The sequence below is a fragment of the Mytilus edulis genome, chromosome 2 (assembly GCF_963676685.1).
Source record: "Mytilus edulis chromosome 2, xbMytEdul2.2, whole genome shotgun sequence".
NCBI lineage: Eukaryota > Metazoa > Mollusca > Bivalvia > Mytilida > Mytilidae > Mytilus > Mytilus edulis.
Genome location: NC_092345.1, coordinates 60,708,038 through 60,727,280, shown reverse-complemented (window position 1 = coordinate 60,727,280; position 19,243 = coordinate 60,708,038). Strand labels below are relative to the sequence as shown.

General features: G+C 32.6%; 1 protein-coding gene across 1 annotated transcript; it reads left to right on the top strand.

The window, feature by feature from the left end:
• The first annotated feature begins 1,497 nt into the window (after nucleotides 1-1,497).
• Nucleotides 1,498-16,394, top strand: LOC139510939 (calpain-9-like). The gene is made up of 14 exons (XM_071297493.1): nucleotides 1,498-1,869; nucleotides 3,486-3,617; nucleotides 4,575-4,768; nucleotides 5,632-5,809; nucleotides 7,011-7,076; nucleotides 7,339-7,427; nucleotides 8,024-8,181; nucleotides 9,483-9,581; nucleotides 9,925-10,222; nucleotides 11,351-11,436; nucleotides 12,049-12,153; nucleotides 13,027-13,106; nucleotides 13,257-13,483; nucleotides 16,216-16,394. The coding sequence occupies exons 1-14, from the start codon at nucleotides 1,498-1,500 to the stop codon at nucleotides 16,241-16,243; spliced, it is 2,112 nt and encodes a 703-aa protein (XP_071153594.1). The 3' UTR covers nucleotides 16,244-16,394.
• The last annotated feature ends 2,849 nt before the right edge of the window (nucleotides 16,395-19,243 follow it).

Here is a 19,243-nt window from a genome sequence, read left to right as displayed (position 1 = left end):
TTTTCATCTAGAATACACTTATATAGATATGTTTCTTTAGAAACGGCGACTGTACGCTGTTAACTGTTATTCTGGGTACTGGCGTTGTTTGTCATCTTAATAACGTGTTATAGTACTCTTTCATTTGTCTTTATGAATAGTACTTTTTATGTTCTTTTGGTGGTACCCATTTGACGTGGCTCTTTACTTATACATCCCGTCATTCTTAATGATATTCGTTCATCATCCGTTTTATCCGTTATACGTCCGGTAGAAGTCCGTTTCTCATCCGTTCAACATCCGTTTTATCCGTTAAACGTCCGGTAGGAGTCCGTTGGTGAATTTATCTTCCAGACCTCCAACGGATGTATAACGGACACGTAACGGATACAAAACGGAAACGAAACGGAAGAGTACCGTACAAAACGTACGCCAAACGGACGTTCAACGGACATTTTATCCGTTGGACGTCCGTTCAAAGTTTTGAACATGCTCAAAATTTTCCACCGGACAGAACGGACGCCGACAGATAAAACGTACGCTTAACGGACATGCAACGGATATGGACGGACGTCTAACGGATAAGAACGGACGTCTAACGGACATGAACGGATTGAAAAAACGTTATCCGTTAGGCATCCGTTCGTGCTTTCCGGTAAGGTGTGACCGAGGCTTTAGATAATAACTCAACGTTGACTGCTGTACCTGTATTTTTGACTTGTTGACACTTTTGACATTTTTCAAGACTTTTTGTTTTGTTCACACATCGTTGTCAATATAATAGAATTTTATACGACTGGCATACAAGTGAAACGTTTAGCTGGTTATAAAACCTGGTTTAATTAACCATTTTCTACATAAGAAGATGCCTGTCACAAGTATATATGGAATATGACAGTTTTGTCCATTAGTTTGATGTGTTTGAGCTTTTGATTTTGACATTTGATTAAGGACTTTCCGTTTTGAGTTTTCCTCGGAGTATAATATTTTTGTAATTTTACTTTTTATGTCATGATAATATTGTATTATATTATAATCGACTTTGATTTAAGCGACTACAGGACAATGCAGACTTTTAACAATGACTGTATATCATAATAAAGGCCCCGAAATGTCAATATCTGAAGAAATTCAAGCAAAAAGCAAAACAACGGTCTGATTTGTTTCAAAACAATATACACATAACAAATATGACAGAATGCAACCATCTACAATCACTGAAATACAGGCTACTGAATTGGAAGAGCAACACGTGTTATGCGGTTGAGATTACATGTATGTGCGCTCTCAACGGACCCCTTCAACTGAGATAGTAGTATTACAGTAAAATATAGGAACAAACTATAAAAATCAGTTGATAATGGCTTTACTGATCGGATTGACATGAACAAACAATAAAAAGCATAAGAACAAAAGATAAACACTACCAATCTGAACGTATTCGCAGTTTAACTTACTGAAAGTTATGGTTCAACGCTAAAAATAACAGTGTTATTGTTTAACAGATGGACTCTAAACATGGGATGTACATCAACAAAAGAAATAGACGATTCTCAGATATGGATGAATATACACTCCCAATTACCATCACAAACTACAAGGAGCGGAGAAAATGCAGCAGATAGATTAAAACAGTCGAATATAGTTGGTGTAAAAGCTAAAAGGAGTAAAACCTATTTTGAACCATGTTTGTTATATGTAAATGAACCAGGCCATAAAAACTATCACTTGAATGACCTAGGTTTGTACGAACAGAATATCGAGTTTACCACACGAACAAAAACGTCTAAGCACCAAAAGCGCCCTAAATGTTCTGGATTATGGCTTGATGACTCTTTTGATGAAACAGAACTGTTTTTTAACGATGAAGTTAAGCTGCTCAGGCCAAAGGTAATTATTTACTTGATCATAATATCAATAATATGCCCTTTGTTCATTAATTAAGGTACAGCCACATTGAATTGTTAACTTACTGAAAACAAACTTATTTTCGCTAGTTTCGCTAGTAGAAACATAACGCGAATTTAAATCGTCGCAAATATGTAAAACTTTGATCTTTTCTTGTCACACTTCTTCAAATGAATTAGAAAAGCGCGAATTTAAATAACCGCGAAGTGGACTAGCAAGGATAAAACGAGAAATAAAGTATCCGCGAAAATAAATTGGTTAACAGTATCTCCATTACATATATCAAATCGTAATAATTTAAAATGCCTTTTCACGCATCTTTCACTACACTAAAAAGATTGGGAAACAACACCATTGACCCCCACCCGTAATAACAAGGATGAACTGGGGCTCTGCAGAGGAGTACACAGTTACTTATCAGTTTTTAAAAAGCGGAACAATATCAGTCTTCGTCGGTGAAACAGAAATTCATAACGGTCAATCAACTCGTGATGGCGTACATACAATTTTCGAAGGGATGACTTTAACTTTACTATTTGGAACCTTTGGTGTAAGATGCAACTCACGTGATACAAATTCTGGATGTGAACTCTTACGCTAAATGTATTTACAAACTTAAGCAAGTTAAGGTGTTTATTCGTTGGATCAGTATTTTCGTGTAATCGGGAAAATTATAGAGCATAGTATATTGTATGCTACTGACGTATCTAGAAGTCTTTCTTTTTTTTATATCATTGAGTTACGGTCTCATTGAGATATTCCCAACTGTTTTATTATTGTTAACAAACCCTCTGTTTGATTGATTGTTTTTGAAAGTGTAAATACAATTGCTTTTTATTCAAGAGTTAATCATTTTTTTTTTGTGCACCTTTCAAGGAAATAAATCATTTTTAAATCAATCAATTCTTGTGTTTCTTCCTCGTTTCAAGGTAAAACTATGCGAGGCAGATTATATTCTCATCCATTAAAATAAACTGCGTAAAGATTTCGAATTTGAAAATAATAGACAATTGATTGGTTGTTGATTGCCTAATAAGATTTATAGGTTTCATAACGAGTGAGAATTAGATATCAAGCGATATCTAATTCTCACAAGTTGTTAAACCTATTTCTCTTATGGCAAAAAGTTGTATGTGCGTGGCCTATTTGTTGCGAGTTGTATTGCTACGGCCGTTTTTCTTTGCAACGCGTACTTGTTTACTTATGACAGATATTTATAATTTTTTAAAGTAAAATTTACCAAAATCGTCTAGGGATCATCAAATTAACGTAATTTTGATATCACTTTTTCATATCACACTTCGTACGGTGTGATACGAAAAATATATATTCACGTGGGAGTTAGATAACAGGCCCCAACCATAAGAGAAAAATAGGTTTAACAACTTGTGAGAATGAGATATCGCTTGATATCAACTCTCGTTATTTAATTTCAATAATAATAAACTCGCCATAGGCTCGTTTATTATTATTGAAATTAAATAACTCCAGTTGATATCAATCGATATCTAATTCTCACTCGTTATGAAAACTATAACTATTTGCATACTAAGTCAAATATATGCCTCAAAAATGAAATATGATTATTCTTTTTTCAGGAAATTCACCCTCAAGCGTGTATTCTCGTTGATTTAACAGAAGAAAGAAATGGTGATACAATTGATACAGATTGCAATAATTTCATGGTCAATGTTTTATTATTAGCAACAGATTCCTATTTATTACAAAGGGTAAGTTAATGTAACATCTTCAACATCATCATCATGAAAATAAGTCTCCGTTTGTCGAAAAAAAGTTACCAAGTATATTACAGAATGTGTATTGCAATCGCATTCCAACGACGTATCAATTGTGAATTAACGATTTCTTATATACGTTCTGTTTCTTTTCCAACATTTCTTCAGAGCAATAAGAATCACACCAATTTTCTGAGAACATACACAAATAAACAGCAGTCTTTTCTACGATGACAACTATCGATATCAAAATTTGAATGTGTATGATTGTGTAACAAAACCAACCATGTCAATTTCAGCATGCATGTTAAGTCTGAAGCGTAGGACAACTCGTACACTCCTGTTTCAAATTGAACAATGTTTTGTTATATGTTTTTACTGTTGAAATTAGTTGTTATGTTAAAATAGATAGTTATTCACTTTGAGCGATGTATTATTGTTGACCATTCGAGATTCTTTTTTTCCGAACACATCTTCAGCTGATTACTGTACATCGTATTACTACTCTGGCCTCAAGGGATTTCAAATCAAAAATAAATGCGAAACATGTGTTTTTGTGTCTTTCAAAACACAAATAATATACAGAATTAATTGCAGGATAAAGACAATAACTGTTTAGTGTCTTTAAATATCAGCTGTATTTGTACTCGGCTCGAAACAGGTGTAATAACTCGCTAAAAGCTCGCATACACCTTGTTCCTAGCCTCGTACAAATACAGCTGATATTTAAAGACACTAAACAGTTATTGTATATAGATATGAACAACACAAATCCTACTACAACGAGTATGCGTAGAGTTGCGCCGGATGAATTATTTAAGAACTAGTTTTTTATGCACATCAACCCATATTATATTTAACCAAAATTTACCCACGGAAAATAAATATTAAAACTCTACAGCTTTGATTAATTGATTTGTTTTTGTTGTACTGCCATTTTTTTCTATGCAGGTACTCCCTGATGACTACTCGAACACAAAGCAATACGATGGTATATTCCACTGTCGATTTAGAAGATTTGGAATCTGGGAAGATGTGTACATTGATGACAGACTTCCTATTGGTGAGGACGGATTGATATATGGAAGTTCGTCGAAGGAATATAATGAAATGTGGATTCCATTGTTAGCAAAGGCATATGCAAAGTAATTATCTAATAATTCATTTCAATTTAATTTCAAAATCTTTATACAAAAAGGGAATGGTTAGAATGCCGAGAAGAAAAGGCTTTTAGAGTATAGGTTTATTTCTTCCTTTCATCGTAGTCCTCGTAAGAATTGAAAAAATGAAAGTCATAAAAAAGAAACAAACAACAGGAATTTTGGATCCTCAATGCTCTTCAACTTTGTACTTCTTTGGCTTCATAACTATTTTGATATGAGCGTCACTGATGAGTCTTATGTAGACGAAACGCGCATCTGGCGTACTAAATTATAATCCTGGTACCTTTGATAACTTTTCAATAAATTATGTTTTTTTCACACTTTGCTGTCAATATAATGAAATAATATGCGACTCTCATGCAAGTGAGAGGTTTAGTGAGGTATAAACCAGGTTTGATTTTCCATTTTGGACCAACCGAAATCCCTATATCAAGTCAGCAATATGACGGTTGCTTTTCATTAGTTTGATGTGTTTGTGCTTTTGATTTTTCCATTTGATAAGGGACTTTCTGTTTTTAAATGGAGTTCGGTATTTATGTTATTTCTCTATTCACAAAAAAAAAAATATTATACACAAAACTAAGGACAGTGAACTCCACCAATCCGAAAGGGAAGAGTGTGTTTGTTTCACGTTTTGCGAATAGAACAATAGGTGATATATCTTGAACAAAAACAGGTAGACAGAATTGTGAGTATCACAATAGAACATGATCACCTGTCTTACAGGCATGCACGATGGTTACATGTGTTCTTTCAAAGAGGTGACCTAAGCTATAACATTTACCGTTTGGTACAGAAGCTATGGTAAACTTTTAACAGTTGTAATGTAATTCTATCTCTTATAGATTCGAAGGGACTTATGAAGCAATAAGAAGACGGAGGTTTCTTGAAGTTTTTAGAACATTAACCGGTGGTACTGGAATAGATATAAAGTTATCCGATAGGAAGTTTGACCCGGTTCATATTGTTAGCAAGATCGACCTTGCTCTGCAACAAGGATCATGGGTAGTGTGCTCTATTTCAGTAAGTATCTGATCAGAACATTCATTTTATGATATTTACCTGTCCATGACACAAATGTAAACTTTTAATAACAATTAGTAAAGAACATATAATTTTTTACCTATTTCAATTTTAAAGATCTTGTTTTTTGTTTTGAGACGTGAAGTGTGAAAAACAGTACAACCATTATTTAAAATATCTTCGTATACATATTTCCCAATACTAAACAGACAAACTGAATGTCTGATAAAAAGTGAAAAAAATTAAAAATAAGGCAATATTTGCGAATTTTTTTTTCTCGTTAGTTCTTATCAGCGTAATATTTCTGCTTGTGGACAAAGTACCATCTTCAACACGGAGCCTTAGCTCAAACCAAACTGTTTCATTTTGATATAGGAACAAGAGAAACGCAATTGTAAACATCAATCGAGCGTAACGAATGACAATTGAAAAGCGATATAATACTGTTTATATGTAATCAATTAAAATCAAGCCTCTTGGTGATTTTAGTTTAAACAACTATATGTTTAAAAATATAAGATTTGACCCTTATTGAGATAGTTCCAAATGTTTTAATTGGACATTCTACATCCATTTAACGTGATGGTTTTTCAATTACTAGTATTACACTGATTTATATTTTTGAGGATCTACTTAGGTGATCTAAGGTAAAATTAAATAAATCAAGAATTCAAAATTGATACTTTATTAAGCTAGAAGAGCATTAGTTAAGGTTAAAAAAGGAGCTAAAATATAGATAGGTGATGGAGCTCCTTTTCGAGTTATTTGATTTATAAAATATGGCGGGAAAAGGCTGACTCGGACTTTGACCGGATATATGCATTGCTCTTTGCATTTGCTCATTAATGAAGGCCGTACGGTGACCCATAGTTGTTAATGTCTGTGTCATTTTGGTCTTTTGTGGATAGTTGTCTTATTGGCAATCATACCACATCTTCTTTTTTATATTGGTATTAATTGAGTCTCAAATCAAAAGAAAGAAAATCAAGAATCTGCTTAAATGTTGCTATTCAGTGTTATGTTAAAAGATACATAGGTGTTATTTGGTAAAATATTTTACCTTGTATTGTATGGAAAAACACAAAGGAGTCCGAACATTTGACACTTATTCCAAAACCTTACCTAGGTACATCCTTAAAATTAATACTCTTTTATAGTGTCGATGCTTTGTAAATTGATGACTATACTTTCTGATTTGCAGGAAAGTTCTAATGGCGAATTTGGCCTGATTTATGGCCAGGTTTTGATTATAAAAGCTATCTTAAAGGTAAGTTTGACTGCAAAATTCGTGGTTTTATATGAAGTCTCATACTCATGCTGATAAGTCATGTGCTCGTTATTCATCTGATTCTTTAAAAAGATATTTCTATTATGGTACTATAAGTTTAAAGACCCTCTAATACTCATTTAATACTAGTACTTGTAGGTACTAGTACTTGTAATAAGTGTTTATCAAAGCTTAATTTCACTTCACATAATTAATCAATGATTAAGACAACGCGTCGCAAATCATAATGTTTTACTTGTAGGTTGAAACAAAACGAGGAAAGGAAGTCATGTTGGTGAGAATGAGAAATCCAATTAGAGACAATGAATGGACAGGTCCATGGAGTGAACGGTAACATGCTTAACATGCTCAAGTTGATATTGTAAAACTTGATTAGAATACAAATGTCATGTACGGAAAAGGTTCACACTGCATGATCTCCTACCTACAAGATTTCAACTGGCTTAAAAATAACTTCAATGTTCCATCGCCAATTGCAAATGCATTGTAACCATGCGTGAAAGGTCAAATTAGTAGGTAAATTATAAATACTGCAAAAACTTCAGACTTCGAGAATACTGGAACAATATACGTAATAACGATAAACCAATAATAATGTGTTAACACGAACAATACGAACCGATCGACCATTGTAGGAGAAATATGCATAAGATGACACAACCAAACAAGTACATTATCTTTCCCGTTCGAAAGCAGTACGTTGCATTTTCAGGAATGGACTGTTTTATATATTAAAATGTGATTCGTCTTTTACTTTTAAGTGATAAGTGTCACTTTATTAATCGCATCTTTGCATTCATCTATCAGGGTTGTTTCGGTTTTGAATTTTTAGCGTAAAAAGTTTCTGATAAATCGTTTAAATAATCGACATATTGAACAATAGTTTATCTAAGTTGAGTCTACAAATGAACAATATATATTTACAGAAGCAGTGAATGGGGAACTGCTGTATGCAACCAGAACCCATTGTTGTCAGATCGTGAACTGTGTATGTCAGTCGATAGTCTGATAAAGTATATGAACTGTATAACTATATGTAATTTGATACCAGAGCAGGATAAACTTGGTACAGAAGAAAGGTCAAGTAATTATCATATCACAATTTGTTTATTTAGTACAAAGTAGTCAAACGTTGGATATAGTTATCAAACGTACCAGGCTTATAACTTTATACCCCAGACATACGTTTCTTCTACATAAGACTCATCAGTGACGCTCATATCAAAATAGTTATAAAGCCAAAGAAATACAAAGTTGAAGAGCATTGAGCACGCAAAATTCCAAAAAATTATGACAAATACGGCTAAGGTAATCTATGCCTGGGATAAAAAAATCCTTAGTATTTCGAAAAATTCATAATTTTGTAAACAGGAAATTTATAAAAATGACCATATATGAATCGTGTTCTTTATCATTCTTCTTGTGTTCTTGTACTAATGACTTATGATATAGACACACTGAGAAGGCAGCACGCGCACCCGCAAAGTGGAAAGGGATTAATATAAGTTGCAAAACTTGTTTCCCAATCCACTATAAATAAATATGTTTAAACTAACCTTGAGGTTCGTGTTGCTTAATTTTTAGTTTTCTTTGTTGTGTCAAATGTACTATTGTTTGTCTATTTGGCTTTTTAACTTTTAGCCATGGCGTTGTCAGTTTATTTTCGATTTATGAGTTTGACTGTACCTTTGGTATCTTTCGTCCCTCTTTTTGAATTCCAGCCTTCAATATCATAAAAAATATGCAACTCCATAAAAACTAATCAGAGATACCAGAGTTATGAGTGCGTTTTTCGCACTCGCGTTTCTCCTATATTAGACTCACCAGCGGAGCCAGGCGATAGGCAAAAAGATTGTAGAGATTTAAATACTGAAAATTGCACAAAATGACTAAAACAGTCTATACTTGGTGATAGGAAAACCTCAGTGTTTCGGATAAAAACATGTACATACAGTAAATATGACAGACGATCAACACTTAAATGATATGTCATGTCAATACAAATCCTTATACCACTAGTAGTAGTATCGACCAAATTGTTGAACAAAAACCAATCAAAGACACCAGGCTTATAATTTTAAACGCCAGACGGGAATTTTGTCTACATAACACTCATCAGTTGATACAACTTTCATTGACCAAAAAATTAAAGAATCATATCTGAGGTCGATAAATGAACTACACATGGAGAAGTAAATACATGTATATCAAATTTCATACTGGGTCTGACAGTGTTTAGATACTTTTTGGATTATAAAAAAACTTACCGAAACAGCTTTCCATAGGAATTTTAACTCGACAACACTGTTTTCACTAGTAATTTTAAATTATGTTTGCACAAAGTAAGATGTCATACATTTATGTTTTATATAATTTATAAAACAGATTACACAACAAAAATGTATAGCGAATGGAAAGGCAGCATGGCAGCTGGACTGGACTATCTAAAGAATCCAAAATATTTAATCAACATTTCTGACAAAGGTATACTAATTTAGTATTATTCTGACAGGGGTTATTAAGAAGGATTTTGATAAAAGTAAGTTAGTAACTTAATAAAGTTTGAATCAACTAATAAGGGCGCTACATCGACCAAAACCAATTATAGAAGTGGGAGATACGAAATCAATCTCTTAGTGAGGAAAATATCAAAAATTCATAAGTCACACCTTGCACTTCATTATGTAAAATATACTAAGGTATGAGGAAAACAACAAAAAAACAATGGACACCAGGCAATAATCTGGAATATTCTTTTATTTAAGACACAGTTTAGTGTGTTGCGATAATATATGTGAAACAAGAAATATATATGGCGTAATTTTAGGAATAGAAGACGATGGAAAAGTCCGAGTTGTGATAATTCTCGAACAAATAACACATCAAACATCAATGGAATTAGTTGCTATAAAGACAAAGTTGTACAAGGTACACACAGAGTGCAAACATGGAATGATTATAGAAGATATAACAGAAGAAGGCATATGTTCAAAAAGGATATCTGTGACATTGAGTATACGAGTGGTTCCTGGGGAGTACTTAATTGTGCCTCACACAGACAGGGAGGAATTTGAAAAAGATTTCATGATTGCTATGTATACACCAACACCGTTAAAAGGAGTAAGGTAAATATTTAACTTAGTCAGTCAAAAGTTTTGCTTGTTGATTGAAAGTAATTTTTTTTGTCAAATGTCCAAAATATCTCTTTTTGTCATTTTACAGGTTTGAAATGAAATTTCAAATTGTAGTTGTCTGTGAAAATTTTAACAATAGTGACATGAACGTCACTGATTTTTAAGTACCCACTTTTTGATTAATGCCTTTGTATGACAGACTTATTATTCGGTGGTACTATAAGTCGGGTATCAGTAGTTCATTACATACATGGCATTATGACACACATACTGAAAGCTGTATGCAATTTTTAAAGATGTTTATTCTATATACATATATATTTTAGAAAACTGAATTCTGTTTTGAGTATGTTTGTCTAAAGTAGATTAGTTTACAACTTCACATAAATTTATAATTCATGTTAATGTACAACCTAGTTAGAAGTTGGTGATCAATAACATTAACGGTACCAATTTTCCTGCACCAGATGCGCATTTCGACAATACATGTCTCCTCAGTGATGCTCGTGGCCAAAATATTTGAAATCCAAAGCTTATATAAAAGATGAAGAGCTATAAACCAAAAGGTCCAAAAAGTATAGCCAAATCCGTGAAAGGAATCAGAGCTTTGCATGAGGGAGATACATTCCTTAATTTATAATAATTTCTAACAAAACACGTCTATTTTCATTACAATATAGAAAAAAGAACTTCACAAACAGTCAATTTAAGCATAAAATAATGATTTCAGTGCTCAGTCCAGAAACAGATTAAGACGAATATGAGTTATTGCGAACTATAATCCACATGCTTTGTTTTTGAACAAATTGATACTAGTATTGCAAGTCTCTTCTGGTTATTTAGATGAATAAATAATAATAATAGAATAAGATGAGTTATAATATATACAGTGATAATTATACACCAAGCACAATTTAACATCCAGATATCTTAGCTAATTGAAGTAGCCATAGCATCTATACGAATAAATAAGTGTCGATCTCATGTATGCATACTTCTTTGCTCTGAATTTCGGATAGAACCATTCATGCTATGGCATACAGGAATTCGCATGAATTAACACATATTACTTTTATTTCAAAAGATTGGATTTTGATGTTGGCTTTTTCATTTCTTTAGATTCATTGATGAAAGAAACCCTATCTTAGTTTCAAGACAAGGTACTACAGTAAAATTAAAAGGCGCAACCGCAGAATGTAAACTTGGTACGGCTCTATACTCTAATGTAATGTTATATCTTTGTTTTCCGTTTACAAGTGTTGACTCGTATATAATAACTTGTGACATGTAACAATAAATGATTAGCTTTACAAAAATAATTTGAAATTTGAAAAAGGATAAGGGCATAACAAATGTTTCAACGTTTTGATTTTGAATACGAATAAACTCGTCATAGATACAAGGATTGAAATTTTATATATGCACCAGTCTACAAAAGACTCAACAGTAACGCGAAAATAAAAAAAACCGTTAAACAGGACAAAAAAAGTACGAAGTTGAAAAGCATTGAGGACCAAAATTTCCTAAAAGTTTTGCCAAATAAAGCTAAGGCAATCTATTCCTGAGATAGAAAAGCCTTAGTTTTTCTAAATTTTAAAGTTTTGTAAACAGTTAATTTATAATTATGATCATATCAATGATAATTCATGTTAACACAAAAAATGCTGACTACTGGGCTGGTGATACCCTCGGAAAATAAAAACTTCACCAGCAGTGGCATCGACCCAGCGATTGTAAATAAACTCATCATAGATACAAGGATGGAATTTTTATATTTGCGCCAGACGGATATCTCTGCAACTTTTTTTATTTTTCAGACAGTGTGAACTATTCTTGGGGCGAATGGGATTTACATCAAGGCTATCTACATGGCGAAGAGTTCGAGAAAAATCCACAGTTTGAAATAAAAGTTCCAAATGAAGGTTTTTGAATTTTGAAATGAAATATGAACCTATTTTGTTTTATTATAACCAATATATTTGAAATACTTTTTAGCCAACTGTATTTATGTCGCATTACATAACTTGTGATTCTGACTAGTTCTGAATCTATAATCTAAGAAACAGAAACAAACGACATAATAAAAAAATAATTATAAAATTAAATAAAGGCAACAGTAGTATAACGGTGTTCAACATCAATTAATCAATCAATTGAGAAAAAAACAAATCCGGGTCACAATCCAAAACCAAGAGAACACATCAACTATACAGAAAAACCAAGAAACAACATGAACAACGAAGTGCAACAAAAACGAACGCCAACACATAGAAACAAACTATACAAAAAAACTGCCATATTCCTGACTTTGTACATGACACTTTTATACAAAATGGTAAAATGAACCTGGTTTAATAGCATGCCAAACCTCCCGCTTTCAGGCAATGTTAAAACATATCGCTAAAACAATACGTGACAGAAATACAGCACAAGTTCATCACTTGGTACTGACATGAGTACAAAAATAGAAGTTATTCTTAAAGATATTACATATTGAGAAAACGTTATTTTTCAAATAAATAGTGCATTTAGTTAATTAATATATATGTTTTGTTGTGTTTCTTGAATAAAATTTAATTCATGTAAACTTGTTATATCTATCAGTATATATATATGTTATGAAAACATATAATACACAACATAAACATCTATTTTTTAAAGATAGTTATTGGTAGCATGGTGAAACATTGTTGTTCTGGTAACATGGTAGATGTATATGTGTATTACCAATAGTATCCTTTCCTACATGTCCGTGTGTTTCCTATAATTTTGACGGTTATTTTGACTAATTACAGCGCCTTCCTGCGTGGTCAGATTTCAGTTACTAAAAGATAGTTTCCAAGAAGATGCATGCATTGGCTTTAGGCTTTTTAAGGTATGTGACATAAAAGCTATTTTTTAGCTTTAAACTTTGAAATGTCTCCAAAGACTTATAATCTTTAGATCCTAATTGAAAATGATCAGATAGATAGTTAAGACAATGTCTGTCAATATTTTTATAACTGCAAAAATATATATTTCACAGATGACCAGTTACAGGAAAATGCCTCTTACCAAGTCTTGGATCGATGCAATATGGGATGACCCTGTCAAATGTCACGATGGGTCAATAGAAGGTTGGCATTGGGACTATATTGCACCAACTTATACATTGGCGCCAGGGACTTATATTGCTATAGCATGGGCTGACAAACCAAACTACAAGTGTTCGTTCTGCTTGGTTGTTAGGGTGTCATTTCCGATCGAAGTAACGTAAGTTATTCCTCATCATCAAAGTTGTAACTGGGTTAAGACATTTCATTTGCATTACAAAAATAACCAAAGCTCAAATATATCATTCCAAAGTTAATAGTACCTGCAAATTATTGTCGTTTACTAAATTATTTGTCATTCGTTGGGTTCTATGCTTGTCAGCTTCACTATTGTTTCCTGATTGTCCTCGGAGTATTTACTTTTTAAACTTAAGGTAGATGGAGTGTTTAAATTATAATCCATAGAATTTTTTAATAATTTGTCAAAATGTAGTTTATATTTCGGTGTTGACATGAATATCAATAATGTGGTCACTTTTTTTTTTTTATAAATTTTCTGTTTACAAAACTTTGAATTTTTCGAAAAACTAAGGATTTTTTTATCCCAGGCATAGATTACCTTAGCTGTGTTTGGCACAACTTTTTGGAATTTTGGATCCTCAATGCTCTTCAACTTTGTACTTGTTTGGTTATTAAATATTTTGATATGAGCTTCACTGATGAGTCTTATGTAGACGAAACGTGCGTCTGGCGTACTAAATTGTAATCCTGGTACCTTTGATAATTATTTACACCACTGGGTCGATGCCACTGCTGGTGGACGTTTCGTCCCCGAGGGTATCACCAGCCCAGTAGTCAACATTTCGGTGTTGACATGAATATCAATAATGTGGTCATTTTTTTTTTTTATAAATTTGCTGTTTACAAAACTTTGAATTTTTCGAAAAACTAAGGATTTTCTTATCCCAGGCATAGATTACCTTAGCTGTATTTGGCACAACTTTTTGGAATTTTGGATCCTCAATGCTCTTCAACTTTGTACTTGTTTGGCTTTATAAATGTTTTGATATGATCATCACTGATGAGTCTTATGTAGACGAAACGTGCGTCTGGCGTACTAAATTGTAATCCTTGTACCTTTGATAATTAATTATATCCTGCTTGTTTAAAAACATTAATAAAAAGAAGGGGTCACGGGACTTATTTTCACACGCAAAATTGTCAGATTGTGTATAGATTATGCATGAAAACCCTAACTTTCAGCCATAAAACGAAAACCACACCATAGAATTTTGAGATAAAATATGAGTAGATAGCTACAATATTATGCTTTTAGATAAGAAAAAGAAAAAAGGGGGTCACCGGACTCGTTTTCTTGCTACATAATAAAATGGGTAAATTCCTAACACATTCTATTGTAAAAGTAATACTATCTGAATTATCTACCCTTGCATTTGAGTTGCCTCCCCTTATTTGGCAAAGTTGGAAAAAGTTGACCCAAACAAAAGTATTCGTTTTTTTTTTTGTAAAATACAACCATAAATATGATAAAACATGGCATTTTCTATATAATAATGAAAATTCTTACACATGAATTACCTACTTATCTCAAAATTTGCACATTTCATCAAATATATAACCCTTGTTTTTTGGTATTTCAAAATCCAAGATGGAGGAAGACACCCTATCTACCTTAACAAGAACTTGTTCACATAAAATGAATGAGAAACATATCAAAAATTAGAAAGGGAATAAATACGATGAAAGTGTGTGTCGTTTTGAAATACGGTACTCAATTTTTTAATAGTTCATACGATATTTTCAAGCACTTACTCATACAGTTAAACAAGAGTGCACACGCTGAAATGTCTCGCCTTCTATACTAATCTTTGATATTATGTTGATAGTCCCAAGTATAAAGCTTTATTGCAACTGTCACATAAACTTAACATTAACCAAGATAACTAAACAAAGACCAATGAACCTTGAAAATGAGGTCAAGGTCAGATGAACCATGCCAGGCAGACATGTACAGCTTACAATGCTCCTATACAACATATATAGTTGACCTATTACTTATAGTTTCAGAAAATAGACCAAAACACAAAAACTTAACACTGTGCAATGAACCGTAAAAATGAGGTCAAGGTCAAATAAAACCTGCGCGACTGACATAAAGATCATAAAATATTTCCATACACCAAATATAGTTGACCTATGGCATATAGTATTAGATAAAAAGACCAAAACTCAAAAACTTAACCATAAAAATGAGGTCAAGGTCACATGACATATGCCCGCAAGACATGTACACCTTACAATCATTCCATACAACAAATATAGTAGACCTATTGCATATAGTATGAGAAAAACAGACCAAAACACAAAAATTTAACTAAAACCACTGAACCATGAAAATGAGGTCAAGGTCAGATGCCACCTGCCAGTTGGACATGTGCACCTTACAGTCCTTCCATACACCGAATATACTAGCCCTTATTGCTTATAGTATCTGAGATATGGACTTGACCACCAAAACTTAACCTTGTTCACTGATCCATGAAATGAGGTCGAGGTCAAGTGAAAACTGTCTGACAGACATGAGGACCTTGCAAGGTACGCACATATCAAATATAGTTATCCTATTACTTATAATAAGAGAGAATTCAACATCACAAAAAATCTGAACTTTTTTTTCAAGTGGTCACTGAACCATGAAAATGAGGTCAAGGACATTGGACATGTTACTGACGAAAACTTCGTAACATGAGGCATCTATATACAAAGTATGAAGCATCCAGGTCTTCTACCTTCTAAAATATAAAGTTTTTAAGAAGGAAGCTAACGCCGCCGCCGCCAGATCACTATCCCTATGTCGAGCTTTCTGCAACAAAAGTTGCAGGCTCGACAAAAACGATACTTTCTTACACTGTTATATTTATATTTTTGTAGATGTTATAATGGTGGTAATTCTACATGAACAAGTATTCAACATCGGAAGATCTATATCAAGAATTGAAAACGTTTTGGAAAAAGCCTGTGGTTGAAATCAGGAATATGTAAAAAAAAAAACAAAAAAAACACTACTCCAAATATTGACACTGCCTTTCACTCGTAGTATGATGCAAAGGTAGTATGATGCAAAGAAGTTTTAAATATGTAAGAACATCATCAAATGCCATGCATAGTGTGAAAGGTTTTGTTTTGACTTGAATGTTTAAACGCGTTGTCTGATCTCAACAGATCTAGTTTCCTCCTTGTTGTTATTTTTGCAAATATCTCTCAAATGATATCCCCTGGATTTCCATTTTTTGGAGCCAATGCTACTGATGGCAAAAAATAATAAAAATAATAGGTAGCTTATCCTCGCTGGACTTCCAAAATGTCGTATATGACTTTTTTTGGCTAAAAATACTTTTTGACACCAATGGTCTTGGCGGGAGAAAATCTTTGGTATTACAAAATAGCATAAAGTTAGACCAATCTAAACGTTTGAAATAAGACCTATTACAAAATTGCCAATGTCAGTTGTTTTTAAAGTTTGCTTCCAAAATGTTGTATGAAAACTTGAAAATCGTTGTATAATGGCTTTGGGAATACAATAATTGTACACTTCTTTATTTCTGTGAAAATAATTAAAGTTCTAGGATAAACCAGAAATGTCCAAGTTTTTATTTCACCGCTATTTACAAAAATGTCCAAGTTCACATACGACATTTTGGAAGCATGCATTTTGTCAAAACTTTCAAAGCCATACCAAAAAAAAAAAAAAAAAAATAGCAAATTAACCTTATTTTAAAGTCTCTTTTATATGATCAGAAATTTCAAGGTTTATATTAGGTTTATTTCCCTTTGAGACATTCAAAGGAACATCAAACCAAAAATAAAATGAAAGCAAGAGATTTACAATATATCTAGAATATTTGAACAGTAATTAAACAAATTTGATAATACTTTTCTTGAAAGTATAATCTATTCGGAATCGAAATCTTGTTGTTGATCTTGTATTAACCATTTTTTCGTGCAAAATGCATTGTATGCACGTTGTAATGTACAGACGACTTTTAAACGTAACGTACTTTCTTTATATGAAATAAAATGAGTTGTTATTGATTTTTCTGTGTTTATTGAATATCATAGCAACAATTTTGTACAAAATGTATAAATGAACATAATATGACATAAAACGACTGAAAAACATACAAAATATATCCCTGAAAACGATAAAGCTATATTTGACAAAACCTGTCGGAATTTTGGGTTTTAATGCTCTTTACTTCATTGCTTCATAACTTCATTTGGCCATAATTTTTAATTTTATCGTCCCTGATGCGTCTTTTGTATACGAAACGCGCGATTATACAATTATAAAACTGGTATCATTGATGATTTTTCTTTTTTTAAAACACTGAAAACAATTTACTAAACAGAAAAACAAAGATTAACTTGGGTACTGCGGAAAGGTATAGGCACCCGCCATGATGCCCATTCGTTTATCTCGCATTCAGTCATGTTTAATGTTGGAAAAAGATGATGAGACTGGTGTGACTTTTAAAAGATATAAGTGGTCATCAACAACACATGTATACAATGATCATTCAAATCATGAAGGCTTCCGAAAATGTTTGCAGGGATGACTTCAATTAAACAAACTTGGAACCATTGATGCAATAGCTGTCAGGTAGGCTGCTCAACTCTGTCAAGACAATGAAGATAGGAAAAAATAATAAATAAAAATTAAAATCACAAAAATACAGAACTCAGAGTAAAATCAAATCGGAAATTCCATAATCACACGGCAAAATCAAATGACAAAACACAACAAAAACGAATGGACAAGAACTGTCATATTCCTGACTTGGTACAGGCATTTTCAAATGTAGAAAATGGTGGATTAAACCTGGTTTTAAAGCGACAAATCTCTCACTTTGATGACAGCCTCATCAAATTCCGTTATATTTACAATGATGCGTGAAATAAAAACACACATAATAAATAAAATAGTCAAAATATGGGCACAGTCGTCATCATCGTGTAACAATTTTAAAAGGAACAATTTAACAGAACACAAACAAGATCTATCTACAAACACATTCATTGGTTCGCGTGTCTGACGTCAGAAAATTTTATACGTCACATAAATTTGTCATTCAATGTATATACAAACAATTTAAAAATTTCACATGGGCAATGTTAGCATACAGGGTTAAAAAACCAAAGCAGCCTTGAAATATCGCATCAAAGGTGACCAAGTCAGGGATATGCCAGTTGTTCTATTGTTTGGTTTATTTGAGCATTTCGTTTTGTCGGGTTTTTTTTACTCCCATCTTTTGAATTTACCTAGCTGGAAATGGAAGATCGAAAAGGGAAAATTGTAAACATCTCTTTTGTCAAATTTTGTTTTGTTCACACATCGTTGTCGATATAATGGAATTTTATGCAACTGTCATACAAGTCAGAGGTTTATCTAGCTATAAAACCAGATTTTATCCACCATTTTCTACATAGAAAAATGCCCTCACCAAGTTAAGAATATGACAATTGTTGTCCCTTTGTTTGGTGTGTTTGAACTTTTTAATTTGCCATTTGATTAGGGACTTTCCTTTTTTAATTTTCCTCGGAGTTCAATTTTTGTGATTTTACTTTTATCTCAAGCAACTCATATTGTCAATTTCTACATGCAAGTCTTAATTTGAGACATATTTAATTGCATCCATTGTATCATTTATGTCAAGTGCATTGGGGTAGATGCAGTCATAGACTAGTTTTGAACTATTCAGTGGAAGGACATCATCTTTAAAGCAGAAAATGAAGTTAGAGGATAATACCAGGTTCTGTTTATTCTTCTTGAGAGGCTAATGTATGAAGTTCACACGAATAAAGGACTACCAAGTCGGCAATCAGAGATGGTATTGCATTCGATTTGAAATAATATATGACAAATCTTCAAAGTTAAGAACTTCCGACTATAAATATCACC

Coding starts and splice junctions, on each gene's coding strand:
- LOC139510939 (XM_071297493.1), top strand. CDS start 1,498: ATGGGATGTACATCAACAAAAGAAATAGACGATTCTCAGATATGGATG. Junction 3,618..4,574: donor ATTCCTATTTATTACAAAGG/GTAAGTTAATGT, acceptor TTTTCTATGCAG/GTACTCCCTGATGACTACTC. Junction 7,428..8,023: donor ACAGGTCCATGGAGTGAACG/GTAACATGCTTA, acceptor ATATATTTACAG/AAGCAGTGAATGGGGAACTG.